General features: G+C 37.6%; 1 protein-coding gene across 1 annotated transcript in view; it reads left to right on the top strand.

Annotated features, from left to right (window-relative positions):
* Nucleotides 1–8: 8 nt before the first annotated feature.
* Stk26 (serine/threonine kinase 26) overlaps nt 9–21,324 on the top strand; it is a 56,647-nt gene continuing 35,331 nt past the window's right edge. The window contains exons 1-2 of the mRNA XM_010614309.3: nt 9–175; nt 277–430. Of these exons, the coding sequence (XP_010612611.1) occupies nt 389–430 (42 nt within the window). The 5' untranslated portion in view covers nt 9–175; nt 277–388. The remainder of the gene's footprint in view (nt 176–276; nt 431–21,324) is intronic.

Raw genomic sequence — 21,324 nt, forward strand, 5'->3', positions numbered from 1 at the left:
GGCTAGCGGGCGGGTAGCTGGGGCGCCTCCACCTCCTCTTCCTAAAGCGGCGAAGCGCAGAGGAGCGGCATCACTCGAGCCCAGGTCCCAGCCACTGCCACACAGGGCGCCCCGCATTCAGGAAGAGGAGCAGCTGCGGAGGCGGCGGTCACAGCGGCGGGCGGGCGCCAGAAAGGTAGACTGAGTCCGGGAGAGCCGCGCAGAGAACCGCCCACCTCTCAGCCTGGGGCTGGGCGCCACCAGCCCAGTAACCTTACTTTCTGTGTGTCCTTTCAGGCCCAGATCGAAAAGCCTGAGAGGGCCGCCGAGCTACCCCTGTGGGAGGAGCCAGCTGAGCCAAAGGCACCAACACCACCGAAGCTGTGCGGAGGGAGCAGCGGTCGCCTTCATGGCCCACTCACCGGTGGCTGTCCAAGTGCCCGGGATGCAGGTGAGCAAGCCCAGGCCTCCCCGGCCGCCCACGTGACTACCCCGGAACCCCTCTCGCGCCCCGCGCTGGGCACCAGTGACGAGGGGCAGTCCCAGGGCTCCCCTAAAGACCGAGCCGGCCACTCTAGCCAGGTGACCCGGGAGTAGGGCTCGGAGTGTTTCCTGGAGTCTATTGGACTATTGCAGTTGGGGCTCCGCGCTGGTAGGCAGGGAGGGACTGGGGCGAGCGACTAGATGGGGCTTGCGCGCGCGCGCGCGCGGGGCGGTGGCGCGTGGGGGGGGCTTAATAAAAATAGACACCTGCGCCTGTGAAGCGTGTGGCGAGGTTTGGGACCAGGGCTTGGGAACTTAACCTGGAAGAGAAGGAGGTGTCTTGGAAAAGGTGGGGTTCACGCGAGTCATGCCCCCCAACAACATACACACAAGTTAGGGCGGAGCGAGACAAGGGGTGGAGGTGGCATTGAATTGATTGTTCCTCTGTGCGCAAAGCGAGGTGACTTCTTTTTCGCTTTCAGAGCTGTTTCTAAAGTGCAAAGTTGTATCTTGCTCCCCCACCTGGCCTAGCCAGTGGTGATGGGAGAAATGTAGGGTCCTGATGACTTCCCAGCCCCCTTCCCTGGCCTTTCCCATAAGATCGATCGTGTGGGAAACTTTAGGGGAAGCTTTTTGTCCAGTACAAGGGACTACTTAATGGGACCCAGTTTCTTAACGAAGGCCTAACCAGCACCATCCTGCAACTATATTTTCATTTTATTAAAGAAAAGCCGTGTGGAGAGACTTTCTTTTTAATGTCGTTACGTTCTGAAGTGAGTACATTTCAGGCTGTCTGCTAAATGTTACCGAAATCTAACTTTTTCAAGCATTCACGTTTTAGTTTTTTCTTTGCTACGTGCCATTCATGAAAAGGTCAGAGGTTCAAAACAGCAACACCTCAATCTCTCACGGTCTAAAACTTTTTAAACAAACTTTTTTCAAGTTAAGAAAAAATGTCCAGAGTAGCACACAGCTTCTGTTTCTAGTAGAAAAAGATCAAAGCACTGCAGATTGAGCTCTCAATTTACTTATGGACTCAGGGAGTTCATCTTTTCCTTTCACCACTGGTCTCATTTTAAGCGTAATCGCAAAAGTGTTATTTTAAAGACCTTTCCCTCCAAAAAGGCCATCTGTATAGGACACACTTATACCTTCGGATTCCTGGCGTGTCCTGAGCACCAGGCCTTTCAAGCTACATTTAGGGCAAATCTAGGTTAAGCCCCCAGGAAGTCCGTGTATATTTAATAAAAATTAGAGACTGCGAGGAAATATGAAATAGTTGAGTTTGTTTTCTTTTTTAAAGTTAACCCATTTAAATTTTGCAAAGTACCTGAAACTTTCTTTTTGGGGGGCATTCTCCCCTGCCCCAGGCCCCATTCATTCAGTTCTCCCTTCGACTGTATCCAGAGAATGGGTAGTTTGCAACATTAACTGCAGTTTCGCTCTGCCCGATCTGAAACAAAGTGAAATTTTCCCACCGCGCTCTCCTTTCCTTCCGCTGAGGGTCCCCAAACTCCTCTCTCCATTGTGTGCACAGGCGCGTGCGCCTGCGTGTGGTGTTGCTGCTGCGCCTCCCTCTGGGTCATCCAGTTTGTGATTCTGGGGAACTGTGTGTGCTGAGGAGAAAATGATTTCTGCTCTTTATTTCATTTGTCTTGACTTGACTTGATTTATACTGTTTCGGTCTTTATTTAATTTGTCTTGACCTTGATTTGATTTATATGGCCTAGGAAATGTTTGCTGTGCAGTATTTCCTATTGCTGCTCCCTGCTTTGTTTAATTATAGGAGTTGGCTATTTCTTGAATATTTAAATCTTACTTAAGGTGATTTAGACTGTGAATCCTATTTTAAATCTTAAAATTTGCCCTTTGCTTTATGCCCTCCAAAAATTATGATTACTTTGTCAAACCTAATTTTTGTAGAGGAAGCATGTCAATATTAGCAAAGAAAGATGACTATTTTGTCTTGCGCAGCGAATGACAAAATTTCCATTTTCTTTCTACATGTAATTCTTAAGTAGTTGGTGCAATACAAAAACATTTTTTTCCGTAGTTGAAAATGTACAGTACCCTAAAAATAAACTCAATGGCATGCAGTGTGACTTTTGAGCCTAGACTCTTGAGTGTTTCTATTTTGCAAAAATACTGCACATGATCTGTAGAAATACATAAGTAAAATTCTCCCGGAAATATGTTAGAATTAGGAGCAAATTTTAGGCGTGTAAAGTAGTAAGAAACCCTGAGTGAGCCATGTGTTCTTGAAATTAATGTGTAGTGTAGTATATCCACAAATCAGAGGGAAGTGGTTGACTGGCCTATAACTTTTTAACAGTTTACTTTATGATTTATAAAGATTGATGGAAAATGATTTTTCCAGAAATAAAAACAAAATTATTTTATCCACAATGTTTTTCTCCCTCTGAGGACAGACACGGAGTGGAAGCTGAACTACCTCTTCTACACTTTAGCATTCCTGACTTTCAAACAAAGAAATTTCTGTTGCCACTAGTTTAAAATAGAAAAACTTTGAGTGAAGAAAGAAAAAAAACAAACAGGTTTTGGTCCACTTCAAACTTTTCCTTATGAATTTGCTGCTTAGGCTCATATTGTTGATATTTCTTAATACTGTGGTAATGAACATTTTTGCCTTATTACACTAAATATTGAGGACATGAATTCTTTTGTACTCAATTTGTGCTTACTTCTTTAGTGTATAACTAAAGGAATTTTCCATACCAGGAACTGCACTCTTGTACTATGTTTAAAATACAACTTTAAAAAAAAAAAGAAGCCAATAAACCTGTTTCATTCCACCCAAATATTTACTCTTTTATGATTTAAACCTGGTTTTTTTCTTTGAGGTTTTCAGTCACAAATAATGGAAAGACTTAAGATATTTCCCTTTAAAACTTGTATTAGCATTGATGATGACACATTTTAAATGCATTTTTAAATTTTTCATTAAGTTTTGGTGGAAAAATAAAGGTAATTGTCAGAGTACTAAATGCTACATGTTATGCTTTATGCTATGCCTCTCATTAAAGAATTTTTAAAGCTGCTGCTAAGGAATTTTAAAATTAGCTGTTATGTATCTTTAAATATAATCAAACGGTCCAATTTAACAATGGTTAATATTTGAGATATGAGTGGAAATAACATTTTAGGATTAATGAACACTTTATTGAAGACTTTTAACTAAATGGTAGAAAATATTGCCCAGCTTGGCAAACCAAAAATGGGTTCTGAGAGAGATACAGAAGTCTACTACATGATCTGCCTTGAATGATTGATTGATTGATTGATTGATTTTGGTTTTTTGAGACAGGGTCTCACCATGTAGTTGAAACTGACCTGGAACTCACTATGTAGCCCAGGCTGGTCTCAAACACACAGCGATCCTCCTGCCTCAGCCTCCCGAGTGCTGGGATTACAGGCGTGCACCACCACACCCAGCCTCCTGAAAGATTTTAAATCTTGTTGGGTTATTAAAGATAGCATTGAAATATCAAATAATGCCAAATTTACCAGCTTACTGTATGCATAGTAGAAGTTTCTGATTGGAAGAGTTGAAGGCTTCAAGAAAGTAAGTTGATCCAAAGTATTGTTAGGATCTGTGTTTGGGAAATAACCTGAGCCCAGGTACATATAGATACATAGGAAAGGGTACCCATTCATGTGTAAGTCTGTTTTCAGTCTGAGGTGAGATAAAAATCACTTGAGCCATGATGAAGAATTCCCCCAGAGAAAGAATAGGAGTTATGGTCAGAATACTTGATCAAGTTTAGATTATGGTAATCTTTGAATGCTAGGGAATGATTTTAGCATTTGAACTACTCTTTAAACTTTTCTGAGTGAAAGATATTCATTGAACAAGGTTATTTATAAGAAGTGAAAACTCAGTATTGGATGAATGAGTCAGCCAGAGATTTAAGGCAGTTTAATCTACAGAGGCTATTTTAGTGGGATGATCGAAGCTATACAGATGCAACGGACCTTACATTGACAGATTCCCTCAGATAGGCCTATTACTATGAAGAAAACAAAATTATCAGAGTTAAAAATTAGCTACTTTGTCGGGGAGGAGTCAAAGTCTTAGTGATGTTGCTGATGGTGAACTAAGAGAATCATATGTTTGGAGAAAATTGGAATGTAATGACGAAAAGCCAGCTCTGGTAGGAAGACCATAATTTGTGTTCTACACTTTGGAACTATGAGATAACACAGAGATGACAGTAAAAATCTCAAATAGTTGGAGAGAGAACAGACCTTTACCCATTCATCAGACTTTTACTGAGCATCTACTACTGTATATGTTAGCCACTTTACTTAAAAATGAAGGACAAGGAGAGAGAGGGTTATAATACCAGAAAAAATATGCAGAGATGTGGACCCTGATGAGACAGGCAAAATAGGTTTAAGAAGAGCAAGGGTTAGCTGAGTGGTGGTGCATGCCTGTAATCCAAGCAGCAGGGAGGCTGAGACAGAAGGATCACAGTAAGCTCCAGGACAACCTGAGCTACATAATGAGTTCAAGCCCAGCTTGAACTACATAGCTAGACCCTGTCAATAAATAAATAAACAAGCAAGCATAAATAAATAAATAAATAAATAGAGGAGGTGTGGCTTTAAGATGCCTGAGAGGTTGTGAAAATAAAGAGGGAGTTAACTGGGAAAAGTTCTTTAACTGTCACCAACAAACTTAAATTAGAGAAGGAATTCTGTTTGGTACCAAAATTCAGTACACTAAGGGACTACTGAGATTTGCAATTTCAGATGGTGGAAAGCATTGCCCTGAATTTCTGGACTGTCCCTGTTGTTGCCTGGTTGATACAGAGGTGTTGAATATGCTAATAACAATGGTAGGGTACCAGCTGGAACAAAATAATCAGAGCCAAGCAATAGCTTGGAGAGGTGGGAGTAACTTAGCTGGATGGTTTGAAGCTAGGGCCTGGGGGCTATAGGGCCTTGTAAATAGGAACGGAATGGGTAAGGTGGGATGTGTTTGTGGAACAGTAATGAGGCTGGCCTTTCAGTCCAAAGGACCCATCATGTATGTTCTTTGCTTGAGTCATAGAAAATGAGAGAACATAATTTAGCTGATACTAGGAAACACTGAACATTGTGATACCACATTTTCTATTTTTCCTTTCATTTATTCAGTGACCTTGAGCAAATTATCTACAAAATTGGGAATAATAAATGCTGCATTTCCTGTGACTCAATGAGAGGTTATTTTGATGAATTAACTATCATCTGCGGAGTATATTTTGAGCTCCTTTATAAAAGGTGTTAGGATGTCTGTAGATGGCTCATCTTGCAAAACAATGCTAGGCTAATCGCACAGAAACACTGGCATTATCCCATCTCTTTCCTGCTTGGTAACCCACGTTTTTCTATTGAAACCCTAACACAACCACCCCATTCTCCCCAGTCAGATCCAAAACCCTCTGCTCAGCTTCACATACTTTCTGTTATTTGGCTACTCTCTGTAGAGCTACACTAAAAATTCCTTTTGCTCTACTTTGCCAGTTACAATTGAAAATCACTGATTGGCAAGATCCTACCTGATTTTGAATCTAACGATCTTACTTTCTTCATAAAACTTCTCTGATCTTTCCAGGCTATAGAAATCTCTTTCTTTCCAAGCATTTATTATATCTATTGACAGCCGCAGACAGGCATTGATTTATACACTGCCTTAGATTTTGTGTATGTACACTATACATTTTTCCAACACTAGTTTATAAATTTCTTGAAGGCAGGAACCATGTATTTAACTACTCTTTATATTATTACATAGGAATTATATGCAGACAAGACTTTTCTACCTTTCTTTCAATTTGCTTTGTTCAGATGTGTTGTTTAATGCTTAAATTTTGTGGATCCTGATGTGTGTACAGTGTAGTTTCTCTATACTTATTAAAATGGTTTTAATGCATTATATATAATATGTCTACCACAATATACTTGTGAAGTAGTTGGGTGTCCAAACATTGCTACTCTCCTTCTCCTTCTTTTTGAGGCTTTTGAGAAAAAAGGAGCTTCATTGCTTTCTTAGTAACAAGGGCTACCAGACAAATCTGGGAGAAACAGACACCTCTGGCCTCATCTCTTTTTACTTTTTCTCCTTCCTTCTAGTTGTAATCCTCATTGGGCTTTCAGGGTGCTTTCCCTGCTGATTAGGATCTACCTGCCTATTCACCCTTCCTTCTCTCCCCCCTCCCTTCTAAGCACATGAATTTTTCAAACTTCTTCATTTTCCTCTCCCAGCCATCATATTAGAATCTGATCATTTCATCTGTATTAAAGTGCTTTTGATTAATTGCTTAGTGTTCAAACTGTCCCCAAGATGTTTACATTTTACATGGAATAATCCCCTAATGAAATGGAAATCTAATAACATTTCAAACATCTTGATAATAGTTTTTGATTCAGTTTTGTCTTCTAAAAGGGTTGCAGTTTATTTTTATTTGTTGCTAAAAAATGGAGTTAGGAGAACAAAAATTAACACTATTACTAAGATGTGATGCAATAAATTCCTTTCATTTTTCGTATCAGGACTCAAAAGATCTCTACCAAAGGTACATGTAAAATGTTTCTGGAGGAATGCCATGAGATAACTCTCTAAAAGCAAACAAAAATCCATGAAATATACACAACTAAAATTTTGACCCCCATCTTAGGTACATTCTTTACTTGATCATCTGCCATTTTATACTAAGGTGTTATATGGTAGGGACCACATTTTAGAATTAATGTCTGGAGACGTCAAATATTTAGCAAAGATACTAATCCCTCTCAACAACCTTAAAAAGTAGGCAGGTTGATTGTATAGGAAAAATGCCTTCAAAATTGGATTTGTATATCCTTTACCCATGATCCTCATGGTTGTCCCTCTGCCAAACTACATATTTCTCAGGCAGATTCCTGATGTGAATGTAGAGAAATATAAGAAAACCTGGGTAGTAAGCAGATCTTGTCCTTCTCTATTCCTGCCCCTCCGTCATCGTCATTGCTTATCAACATGTACTATACTGGGATACAGCTACAGGGCCCAGCTGAGAACTCATTCCAGAATTCCCCTAACCTCAGCCTGCTGGCATTTCTTTTCGTTCATTTATCATAAGATCATAGATTAGAATGATTGCTATCCCCAAAATATCAGATTAGCCATTCATATGGCATAGTTTTGGACAGTCTGGCAAAATTAGAACAAAATTTTGGTTCATACCTGCGCCTCAAAGTAAATGAAATTATAGGAGGCTTAGATGAAAGAGTTGATATTCTAACTAGATTTTTTAAAAAATGTCCAGTTTCCCCCTTTTTGGTCAGTAACTTCAAAAATGTGTTGTTGAGAAAACCAAAGCATTCTGTTTTTGTATTTTTCTCATAAAAATGTTTGGAGAAGCCAGGCATGGTGGCACATGCCTGTAATCCTAGCACTTGGAGACTGAGGCAGGATGATTCTTGCAAGCACAAGGCCAGCCTGAACTGCATAACAAGACCATGTCTCAAAACAAAACAAAAAAATGTTTATGGAAAAACTTTCAGCCTTTTCTTGTAGTCCTTGTAATACAATGTGTGGTGGTAATATTTTTTACTCTCTTGTTGGCTGTTAAAGAAAAACTGGGGGTGGGGTATTTGTAAAACCCTATTAAGTTGAAATACAAAGGACCAAAGCAAGTTGGGTTCAAATCAACCATCACTGGGGTTTTTTTCCCCGCTTTGTTTGTTATACAACAATAGGGTGTCTAGCCAAAGTATAACAGTTGCTTTGAATTATAGAAACAGCTTCCCAGTATCAACTTAATGAAGTTTTACTGGATTTGAAATCCATACCATGCTAGATGTGTTAGGACACTTCTAAGCATAGTAGTGAATTTTTCTACCAGGTTTCAATAGTGCCTGGTAACATAATCCTAGGAGTGAATTTTTGGCAGGTGGAGGAAATTCTTCAAGGACATCTAGAAGCACCCAGATTTTTCTTTGAAAATGCATGTTTGAGCTGCTCTGTTAGTGCTGTTTCCTAACCACCCTTCCTCTCCCAACTTTCCATTAAACCAGTGACTCTGGGACATAGCACTTTACAGTATGTATATTAAGCTAGGCTTAACTGTTTGATGAAGTCTACATTAAACAATAGAGCAGGGGCCAATGGGAGAGGATGAGCAACAAAGATAATTGGGTGGGGTGTAAGTTGTAATGCAAGAAAACTTGAGGGAACTGAGCCAGTAGAAGCCATAAAATCAGATTTTCCCTAAAATCCTCTGCCTCATCCTTATTGCTGTCCACTAAAGCTGGAAAAGTTTCTAGACTCCCTGTTCTCAATTTCCTGTTGCCTGCCTTAACCTTTAGCAGAAGCACAAAGGAAACCAATCAGTAAAGCATGCACACATGCTACTAAGTATGGTGATAGAAAATGGAACTTTGACCTCTTGTGGTTAAAAAGACTCTAGTCAGTGTGGCTAGCAGCCTCAGGGAAAGAAGCATGTTTCAAATGTGTGCTTTTCAATGCTATTTACCCTACGGTAAGAATACTCAGCAAACTCATTAATTAGTGTTCTGTTTGCTTCCCTAGTTTTAGTTTAAATCCTTTGTTGGAATTTACCTCTAAACCTTTCTACGTGCTTTGCAATAAATGATAATATATTGGACTTTCCGAAGTTGGAAAAGATTGAGTGTTTTCGCACACGTAACCTTTCTGAAATAACTGAGTTGATTTTTAGGCTAGAAAATTATTAGCAGCAAAGTTTGGAAAATTTACTTGAGTAGGGCATAAGATTTGGTGCTTATCTTTGAGAAACCAAAGGTTATAAGACAGTCTGAACTCAAGGTGTTTATCCCACAACTGGAGTTATTAGACACCCACATGTTTAGAAATCTAGTGTGGAGCAAAAGTGATAAATCCCAAATGACATAGACTCTGCTACCAAAACATCCCAGGAAAATTGGACTTTGGAGGAAGCTATCAATTATAAACTCCATTTATGCTAGGGCCTTGTGTTTTCTACTGCACTCCCTTGTTTCTAGGTAGGATGACTATCAACAGTTCCCTGAAAAAGAGTAGAAAACAAATAGGAGAATGGAGACAAAAGACACCCTCAAGCTTCTCTATTCAAGAAGTTTGAGGTAGTTGCCTATTGGCATGAACGTTGTTTTGGCCAGATTGTGAAAGACCTTGAATGCTAGACTGACACATTAATTCTGTGTTCAGTTGATAATGAGTTTTTCAGCAAGGTAGTGAAATGCTGGAAACAGTGTTGTTTGTTTGTTTGGGAAGATTTCACAAGGCTATAAAACCCCCAACTGGCTGGGTTGGAGATATGGAAAGGCTAGAGTCTTTAGGTGGTGAGGCTTTGGTCTACAGCAATGATGGTCAAACTTGAGCATGCATAAGAATCACATGTGGGGCACATGGAAACTCAGACTGCAAAGCCCCTTTCCTGGAGTTTTGCATTCTGTAGTTCTGGGGTGGAACCTGGAAATGTGCATTTCTAATGTGTTCCAAGCTGTTCTCCTCCTAGTTTGAGATCCAACTGGAACATCTCTCAGGGAAGACTTGACCAGACCTTGGTGACTAATTGAATATGGGAAGAGAAGAAATATGAGGAAAGGGTAATGAGTCAGACAAAGGTTCAGTTTTAGAAATGTTGAATTTGAAGTGCTGGCTACACATTCAAACAGAAGCAATTGGGAACATGTTTGTTCAGGAGAGTAGAGAAAATCAAAAGTCCTTTGTGGATATAGGTAGTGGATAAAATTGTGAGAGGTGAAAATAATAAAGTTTCCAATTATCCCTCTAAGAATTTGAACAACACTTTGTTTCAAATTCTGTAGCTTTCAAGTCTATCACCCATGACTTCTGTCTGCCTTGATTGCTGTAGGTTTGTAACTTAGACAACAAATGCTCATTCTTTTTATTATTTATTTGTCATTGACCCATGTGTGCGCTGGAAACTCCTTCAGTTTTTATTTATTGCTTTAATATTGTTACATATATTTTAACTTTTTATCTAGATAAGGCTCTTAGATGCCAAATTCTTACAAAGAGATACTTTTTCTAGAATTCTGTTGTTGTGCTAAGTTTGGTTGGGTGCTTATGGTAGTAAAAACTTCGTAAATGTTCTCATTTCTAAATGCAAACACCAAGAACATGAATTCTATTTATGTGTACAGTGGCAAAAATGCATCTTGGCTAAAAGAAGTAAAATGTCAGTGCCTTAAGTGCTCATAAGTAGCAATATTTCTCCAAGTTAGAGATGTTTTTAAAGGCCTTTTCCAATTTTGGTACTACTCATTAAGTTTTTCTTATTCAGAATCTCTTTCTCTCCTCCTGTCATTGCCTTCCAACCCACTTCCACTACCCGCATCCCCCAAATCAAACAAACTGGATTTAATATATTTGGGCTGCTATTATGTATAAAACACCTATTCATAATTATGACATTCCAAAAGCAACTAGTGGTTCCATATGTGAATTCTTGGACAGGAGAGGAAGTTAATTCTCAGCCATTAAGAAATATAGAACTGCTGCCTAAATGGCCCCTCTGCTCTCTAGAGTAGTCCCTGTATCTGTCAGATTAATATATTAGTATTTGCCAACTGGTACCTTGTGGGAAAACTCAGTTTAGTTTAGATTAGAATTGAGACTAAGACTAGCAATTATTTAATAAGTTTGCCAACACCAAACAATGTGTGTGAATTTGATTACCCACCTGATTCACCAGCCTTGTACACAGATTTGTTTTTAATTTCTAAAATGAACACAGCCAACAAAAATGAATTCATCCTTTAGAATCAAAGACTTTCCATCAATGAGGATATAAGCAAAAGCATGCACAGAAATGTCCTCTTAAAAATATTTTAAACCATGTTTAATTATCACGAGAACAAGTCTAAACAGTCACTAGGTGACTTTTTTCCCCTTTAGAGAATAAAATTTAAATATGAAAATTCAGATATGTTTACCTTATACCTCACACTTCTCAGGCAGGTTTCTCTTGGCTGGGATACTTACTCCTATAAATGGTAGATTAAGTTTTTGTTGGTCAAAATGAGAGGTGTATAGTTGGACAGACTAGAAGGATGTTTGTATACATGCACACACAATGGGTATTGCACCTGAAGTTTACTTTGCATTGAAAAACACTTTTAATCTTTCCAAAAAAACTATGCTTCAACATTTGCAGCTGTACCAGGGGAAAAATGCATCATCAAAATAAAAATGGATAAAAAGGTAGATGGTTGCTAGGTCTAAAAAGCAGAAAAATTTGATTTGATAATGTTATTTAAGAAGGTCTGCATATATAAAGGAAGTCAGTAAAATGGATGTGAAATTTTGTGTTCAGTAAAGCTGATATCCATGCAGCTGCTAAATATTTTTACTACATGAAAAGACAGAGTAATTATGTAGAATTCCTCACCTCACTTAAAATATTTAAGAGAAACCTGTATATTCACTTATGTCTAATGTTTAATAAGGTTATCAGGATTTTTTATATGTTGCACATTTATTGTCACACATGTTGCTCTTTTATCCTGGCTCCGGTTATTCTTGAAGAAATTGAACTCAGTGGTGTATTCCATACAGGGTACAGATCATGGGAAATGACTTTTAATGAAATTCAATTCCACTGTTAAGCAGTTTTAGTGATTTAGAATTGAACTGAACATTATATAGGATTACATTTATCACGATTTCCAATTCTCTGCTTAATTTCTCTCCTAGAATAGTCTTACATAGAATCACTGTACCAAAGGAACTGCCATTGATAAATATAAATCTGTTTACATGATAGTAAAATCAGAGATATTGGACAGCATACAAATGACTTCTAGTTAACTGAAACTTGTCATCAGTGTCTAAACTATTATGTTGAAGCTCAATTTGTTATGGGTACTTCAAACAATAATAGAGAATGGAGGGGAATCAGGCATCAAAGCCTGTTTCACTGACAAACAAAATCTTGCACTCTGAGAGCTGCTTTTTTTCTTTTTAACTATTTATCTCTATGAAAAATGGTGACTGTCACTGAAAGATCTTTTTTATTCTGTTACAAGCTTCCCAAAGGGCACATACAATGAAAAGGCGGGGTTCAACTAGTTAAATAATGAATCAAATTTGAGGTTTTAGCATAAGTGACACCTCCATGGTCCTCTTTTTGGACTGTGATTTCTGGTAATAGCGAGTGAAAAAAAAACTATTACCGCTGTTGCTATGGATCTTCTATCTGCTGAGGTTCAGGCATCGTTTTTTGGAGGCTGCGGTGTAAACCCTGCTTAGGGAAGGTAGAATTTCATAATACCAGAGGATTACTGCTGCCTCATGAGCAAACAGAAAATGTAGGTGAGGTAAAAGGTATTGGACTCTGGAAGAACAGAAAGACAGTATTTCCAAGGAAAGGGAAAAGTAGTCTTTTGCTTTAAAGATTGAGAATTCTGTAATTTGTTTTAGAATGGGAAATTTCTCTACTTTCTGCAGAGAGGAGAAAAAGGTAACAGAAAAGGAAATTGGGGAGGTAATAGTTATTCATTTCTTTGTTGTTGCTTATGATTTCTGTGATGAGAGTTACATTTGCATAATTAATTTGTTATGGAAAGAAAATGTAGAGAATCTTTCTGGTTGGGAAAAAAGCTTGCAAACAATCAGAGGGAAGAGCTGCCTACACGGGGTTGGTGATTTCAGCTGCTTTTTTATTTAAGATGTGCAATTTTGGTGTTATATGCATCGGTCCAATAAATTGCTTCTAGACAATTGAAGTCATTTTGGGTGGTCTTTTTTTTTACCCCCTCTGAGGCCAAAAGAGTATTTGTCATTATCAAGGGAAAATGCCAGAATATCCTTTGGATTTTATTTGGCTAATGGAGACTGCTGTTTTGTGGGGAAGGGAGGCAAAATAGGAGATTCACTTTCAAATGACTAGACTTAACCTCATTGTTATTTTTCTGTAGTTTTTGGCATTAAAGGTATCCCTCTAGGAAAATAGTTTTTTGGAGCATTTCAAGGCTAAATAGTGTCTCAGATTTACTTTAAAATAAGTTTGTCTAATGACTTTTTAGCACCATTTGATTTATGTTTTGGCTAAGAGTTCTACGTCCTGGTAGTCCAATTACTTTTTTCTAAGAAAACTTGCAGATACTAAATAATACTATGTTGTTGTTTTACCGATTTTCAATTTTCAATAGTTAAAAAGATATAAATGCCTTCACACTTTGATAAAAAGAAAAGCAAAACCACTGCTTTCTGCTCAGGGGTTGTAGCCCCCTTCTCAAGTTCCAGGAGAGAGAGGACTCTCTCTGGTTGTTCACCTACCTACAAGGCTGGGTTCTGGGTCAATCTGTGTAACTAGAAGCATTTTAATTGGATTACTCCGATGTGTAGTTTTTGACAGCAGGGTGTCTTGAAATTATAGTGTAAGGGGTGATCCTGTTTGAAACATAAGGCATAGTTTTAGGCTTTTAAAAAAGACTCTTTTATCTGAAAAGGTGATATGCTTATTATGAAAGAATATTCTTATTTAATATGCCCAAGTGTTCCCCAGGCTTAAGTGTTTAATCCCTTGCCACAGGGCTCTAAGTAATTTCTTCCTGTGTACTAAGATGAAGAATGCAGTGTATTGTATTCGTCTGTATTGTGAAGTAATGCCTGCAAGTATCTCCTAGATTGGAAAGTGAGGGGATTGCATAGGTGACCTGTAAAATGTGTTTTGGAGCTCCTACTAGGAAAATAGAACTCAGTTATTGTTTGCAAAAATAAGACACACATGGACTAGTTGTATATCAGAGGAATTGGGCCCACATCCCACACAAATTTTGAATTAGTGTAATTCATTCCCTACTGAGGCAATTAATGTGCCATTACTTGTTGACTATGTAGAATTAATTTTCTACCAAGAAGTATTAAGTCTGTAAAGTTGGCCTTATGCTTTAGACAGAAGGCCAGTTGTTAAAATTTTTGATTTTTAAATTATCCCTAGTAAATATTTTTGAATGCCTACATTTTTTTAAAAGAACAATCATCTCCCCTTTAGTAGTGTTTTTGGAGCTTTGTTACTCTAACGTACCTTTTTCAATCAGGATTCTTCATCTGAACTATAAAACAAAGAAAATGATTTGAGTTCTTCTTTTCTCAACTCTCCTAATAAGGTCATATAACTAAGATAGTCTGAGGTACATTAGAGAGCAGTTAATTTATTTTGTACAATGGATTCCTTAGGGCAGCAGTTAGCAAACTACAATCAAGGACTAAATTTTGCCTGAAGCCTATATATGGCCTGCAAACATGTGTATGTGTGATTTACTTTTTAGAGGAGTGATTAAAAAAGAACATGTTGCTCTCAGAGACTGCAGAGAGTATCTGATCCAAAATGCCTAAAATATTTATTATGAAAAAAGTTTCCCAACTAGCACCGTAGGACCTTGAACTCCACTGAGAATTATTGATCTAAAAAAGAAGGAAAGGTTTTATAATTTCACTGTGGTTGGGGACATCTTATGAAAATGGAAGTTTTTCTCTTTCATGAGGCAACTAACTTGTGTACTAGTCCCATCACTGCAACACTGAAATCAAGGAAAGAAGATGATAATGAATTTGTACACATATTTTCATTGTTTTTAAGAGAGAGATTTTATCCATCTGAATTAGATGGAAAGTTGGATTGGTGATGATGAGGAATGATAAGTTGTGTATGTGTTTATGTATGGTCACATTTTAATATTTTTCTTCATTTCTAGAGAAAGAAAATAAAAATGGATATATATTGAAAAGGAATTTAAGGGAGAGAACGAGAGAACATTAATTGCTTTTATCAGTATTTTAAATTAAACAGCCATATCTATTAGAGAATGGAAATGAATAGTGAATGTTAAGTGTCAGATATAATCACATTTGTTTCCTCCTTGTACTGAGTAAGTGTCTTCACCCTACAATTAACATCTCAGGTACCCTGTCAGCAGCAAGAAGAATAATAGTTAATCAAAAAATGCATTAAAATTATTAGATCATAGCATACAGAATAATCAGGCTCTACCAAATGCCACTTAACTACTTGATTTAGTGGGGGAGGTGCCAGCAGCCATAAAACATGTATTGGGTAAATCACAAAATTATCAGGGGAAGAACCGACCAGCAGACATTATTTGTAACTTGCTGCTGATTTTCCTTTCTCTCCATGTTTAGTTAATCATGAAGTTTTATCAGCAATTTTCCCCAGAAAGTGTCAGACATCATCCCTTATTTGATCATGCCATCCTGGTCTTTGTCACTAAGTAGACTCAAGGCTTTGCACAGACATGACGGAGTTACCTGAAACACAGCATTTATTTTATCACTCATTCGATGAAAGCTGTCAGTGGCTCCCTACCAGCCTGACCAGAAATTCTGGGGAAAGATGGGTCTAGGCAGGCTGCAGAGATGGTCAGGAAAGGAACTGCTGTGCAACTGAGCTGGCTTTAAGGCTGGGTGTGAAGAAGGGATAGAAAGGGGGGGAAAGAAATTAGTCACAGCAAGAAAGGACAAAGGGAATTTTAAGGTTGTATTTTTCAAAGTGCTTTTTAAATCCTTTTGGGGTGGTCTGCGAGGAATTTTTGGGTGAATGGTACTTTCTCTCTGGGTTAGGACTGAAAATGATAGGGTACAAACCAGCTGAAGTTGTAGAACACAGACCTTTTTGGGTAGGCCCTGCTCAAAGCATTTTAATTACTTTGACTTGCTCATCAAGCTTGTTTTGGTGATGGCAGTCAGGAACTAATTAAGGAACTGTGTCATTGTCTCCATCTTGAGGTTACTTAGGTGTCATTGCCCACTTCACCTCCCACACCCAGGTAGAAATCACTTTTTAAAACATCCAAAAAGCCAAGTGTTTTATAAGGGTCACATCCAGTTCTAAAATCATTATCATCCTGCTCTTTAAAATTCTTTCTTTCTTTTTTCTTTTTTTTTCTTTTTTGGTACCCAGAATTGAATAAATTTTTTAAATAAACTATTTTCGAGGGGAAAAAAATCAGATTTCATGTATGTATGCAAATTTGGTACTAGATGTTGGTTATCCTAAATGGAGAATTACAACTTTTACAAGATGACTGCTAAATAGACAGGGACTATAAATTTCAACCAACAAACTGGTTCATATTTACATTGGTATATATTAGCCATATCTGTATAGAAAACATGAAACTGCTTTGCTTATAATGACGTTTGTTAAAAATTAAAGATTTGATTCCTATAGCAAATATCTCATAATTCAGAAGGATTTCCCCCTGTATTTGGACATTTAGTTTGATAGACATTAAAATTGTGGTATGGTCAGATGCACAAATTTCAGCCATGTCAGCACAGATCAGTGGGTGTGAAAACTGGTGGATCTGTAGCTATAGGGCAGGAGATTAGGGTATTCATAATGCTACCGACCAGGAAGACAATGAATAGGGAGTGGGATGGAGACAGGTTTTTAAATTTGTAGTTCAAAAATGTTGGGGTACTTCCAAAGGAGATTAATTCACAGTAAAAATAGAGTTTTTCTAAGCCACAATGCTTTGGCAAAATAGACATACGATCATATTTGGGACTTTAAAAAAATGAACGACATTCCTTGTGCAAAGGAAAGGAAATAACAATAATAAAATCATCATCAGTAAGGACATGGAAATCCAGCCAACCCCTCTCTTGTTGATGTAAGGCACCTTTTCATGTAAGTTAAAGATATCATATTCAGTACAGAGCTAATGTTTCTGCTCGTTTCTAATAGGTCTTCTCAGCTTGGGTGTTCAGGCATAACTGTTTTATATTTTTTATTTTTTTTTCAGCTTTAATTTGAGTTTATTGGTACATTTTAGGGATACAGTACAGTTACATTCATTGTTGGGATCTTGTACCTCTACATGACAAGTCTTGGTTCTCATTTTTCCCCTTGTCCCTGTCCTCCCTTCACCCCCTCCTCCCCTCCCCATCTACAAACACTTTATTTTCATCTTTTCATTCTCTCACATGTTTTTCTTTTCCCTTTTTACTCTTCCCCTACCCATCCCACCTTCCCTACACCTTTAGCTCCTTTCTTCCCATTTCTAAATGTCAATAATCTTATTAGAATCTTATGCATTGTTGCAGATTATTCACACCAGGCAGGCATAACTGTTTTACATATAGAAAAGCACCACTTCAATTATTTTCTGAGTGTATTCTTATTTATTGATGTACATCAAATATTTTAAAGAGTATAAAAATAATAATGAGCATTTTTACACACAAACATACACATGTCAACATACACTCGGCATTTTTCACTTTGGGGAAATCAAAAGCAGATTGTTGAACATATTAGAAAGCATACTTTAGCACAATCTCCTTCAGCATCATTCTTAGTGCTTGCCAAGATGAAAATCACTTGCTTTTGACACCATGATGTTACCAGTATCATTTTCTTGCGATAGGATGTTAAAGCCTGCAGGACCCAAGAGATAATTTTCCGTAGTCCTGAGATTCCATTGGGTAACTCCTTGCAAATACTCTTTGATTAAATTCATTCAGAGTATAGATTTGATTAAGGAGGAAAATATTGGAGGAAAATTATTCTACAGCCACTTTCTCATTAAGAACGAAAAGGTAAGTCTATGTAAAAATCCCACTTTTTCAATCAGTGTTAATTTTCTAAAAGAACTCATGGTGTTAATAATTTAGTGCTGTGCTTACAAGCTTCAAACCTATTGATTTTAATTGGAGTTCTGCATCTAAAAGGAAGACAGGCAGCAAGGAAATCAATTTTGTTTTAATCCAATGCATTTTAATAAGTGTGGTAAAGATTCACCCTAACATTACCCGCGATAGTTCGATATTTTCTGTAACCATCACTGTCTTATATTCTAACCAAAGGCGCTTATTTCTGAAAGTACTAGAATGACATGACATCCTTTTGTTTTACCTCTTCCATGGATAACATAAATGAGGCTCTTACTGTCCATCACTTTAAAGTGCGCTGTGTGGGTTTGATTAATGTCTTGAATAAATTAGGATACCTGTTTTATCATTTATATATTAACAGAATCTCTGTCTCCCTTTCATTGTATGGCCTTGTTCCCCTTTCCAAATGAATATTTTATAGTTAGGGCTTATTATCAATCCCAGGAAATATATATGTAACATCCTGCCTAGTCAGTAATAATCCCTCTAATTTTAACATTAATGCTCACGGTTAAACTTGACCCTGGTTGAATTGTATATTTCTATGTGTTTAGCTCAACTAAATTAAAAGAGATGTGCAAGAGTGATAATGCATCTTGTGGCTTTCAGAGGTCTCTGATCTTGAGTATGAAATCCAAAACAACTCCAGGACATGCAGTAGTCACGAGTTAATTGTGACGACAGCTGTGCTTCCAGCATCAGATTTGCAGATATGCCTGATATGCATCCTTGTGTTTGTGGCTGCTATCTGCTCTTCTTTGTGTACAGCTTAGCATTATCTCAAGCACTGCTGTTTTGCAACCCAATCAACTCTTCATTTGCAATTGAAAAAACTCCAAGTTTTGGAAAACTTTTTTATGTTAATCATGTATGAAAATATGGATTAGCTCAAAATTTTGTACCAACTCTAACATTCCTTAGCTTATTGAATGTAATGTCCCTTGTAGGAAAAGTCAGAAATCAAACTGCAAATGAAAGGATACCCTCAGGCCAAAGAATTTTTCTGTAGCAGGTTCCCAGGTAAACACTTACGAGCTTGGAGGGGCTACAGTATATGAAGTACTGTTCTGGGTACTGTGAGTTTACCTGGTGCTGAGTGCTTTTCATGGCAATGAAAGGGATCTTGAGCTTAATAAAGTGTGTACTGTAATGGAGGTGTAAGTAAAGGGCACTGGGAGCCAGAGGATGATCCTCCAGGGGTTGGGAAGATTTTGTTTTGTTTGTTTTTCTTTTATCAGTTTAAGTAAAGACTGAAGGGCTATACAAAAATGGAGAATGAAAGAAATGCAGGATGTTGCAGATTGAGAAAATGGCTTGAGTCAAAGGCTGAAAAATAAGAAAATACAGTCATTCCCTAATAGAGCATTACATTTAAATTTGTATATCTAGGCTATTAGCTCCCGAAGTTTGGAATTTGAGATATACTAAGATATTCCTGGAAATTTCCCTTTGGGCAAGTTGTTTTGTTGGATATCAATTTGTGTTTATGGTTAAGTTTAACTATGTTACCTTCTGAATACTTTCTGGATGAACATATTTCACAATTAGAGGAAGACTAATAGAACCTTTAGTCTTGTATGGGTTAAGCTCCTCGCTCTGCCCTACTCCCTTGGGGACCATCTCTCATATATAATAGGATGTGGCCAGAGTGAAAGGTAGAAAATAGTCTGGAGCACGACTCCCTTTACAGCTCTGTGTCCATCCTGGGCTTTTAGGCCTGCTTCATGGCAGTCTCCGCGAGCTGCGATTTGAATGCCATCTACTAGTGATTTTCATTTTCTTACTGGAGAAACAGGACTGTATATACTGATCACCTCAGCGAATGTACACTGTGATAGAGCTGTTTGTGTGACCAATGCCAATCCATCCCCTACCTTACATTTCAAAACTAGTTTTGGTGGCTGCAAGTTATCCTTCATCACAGGGAGTTGGCTTCGAATACTTCTCAGATTCACACAGCTTCAGAACAGCAAGGAATTCAGTAGATGCTTGAGTCCACTGCTCTTACTCATTATTCAGAGGGTGAAGCCAACATTTAATTGCTAATTTCTTAGAATTTCTAGCCTAAGCAAAAGGAAGCCAATTTTGCCTGAACTCTCTGTTCTTTCTTCCTGCATAGTACTTAGGAGAAGCCGGGAGGCTTTTGTCTTTTGGAATGGCTTGTAAGGTCAGACAGGAATGAGTTAAGTGATTCAGTGGAATGTGCATCCAGCATTTATTGTGATGACAGCTTTAACTTTTGGTTTATTGTGAGAAAAATGTGATCATTTGCAGGATGTTTCCTTTCCCTACCCATGGATCTAATTAAAGGTTTAAGAAAACAGCAGCTCCAATATAGTTAGTCAGAAAGGCAAAATTAGTTATTTCCTTTCATTTAAATGGTTTTAGATCCAAGGATGATTTACCTGGCTGAACAAAATAATCTGCCATTTCTTCTCTTGATCAAAATAACAAGAATGTAAAGACCTTCATACCTGGGAAATAAAGCTAACAAAAATGCTGCATATTAAGAAATTCTTTCCCGCTGGAGGATTTCCTACATGAGGAAGTGTGGTTAAATTTATTCTCCTGGCTATATGACATTTCTTTAGAAAAATGTGGTAGATAGTGAAGTGACAACAGAATCAGAGAAATGTCTCATTCTTCTTTACTCCGCTGTGAATTAAATTGTCTTACAAACATATGTAAAAAACTTTATTCTTCACATCTCACAATGTGTCCTGCTTGCTTCATTGTAAAGAGAAAATGTAAGAGTCAGAGGACACTCTTCTCTTATAACTTGAGTAGGAGGAATTAAGATGAAGGAGTATTAGCAATTATTCTTTTGTTCTTAAAGATGAAGTAGACTCAAAATTACTCCTCAGAAGAAACTCCTCAAACTGCTATGTTATTCATGCCGCTGTGTCAAAATCTTTTGTAATAAATTTAATGAAGTTATCCTTTACTAAAATATTTGCAGTCTTAGTATTTTTCCTAATGAGATGCATTTAAAAATAGGAATAATAAAATAAAGGGAGATGAATAAGTACTTACAAATGTAATCTTCTTTCTGCTTTATGAATACATTTTTCTTGTTGCTATGTACAATATTGCTGAAAGTTTAAATGGTTGCCTTCAGAGTGCAAAATAATACTATGTGAGACACTTGACTTTATGCTTTGCCATTAAAATAAAGGGTTGTATCCAGT

The sequence above is a fragment of the Fukomys damarensis genome, unplaced genomic scaffold (assembly GCF_012274545.1).
Source record: "Fukomys damarensis isolate Sample0158 unplaced genomic scaffold, DMR_v1.0_HiC HiC_scaffold_39, whole genome shotgun sequence".
In the NCBI taxonomy this organism is placed as follows: domain Eukaryota; kingdom Metazoa; phylum Chordata; class Mammalia; order Rodentia; family Bathyergidae; genus Fukomys; species Fukomys damarensis.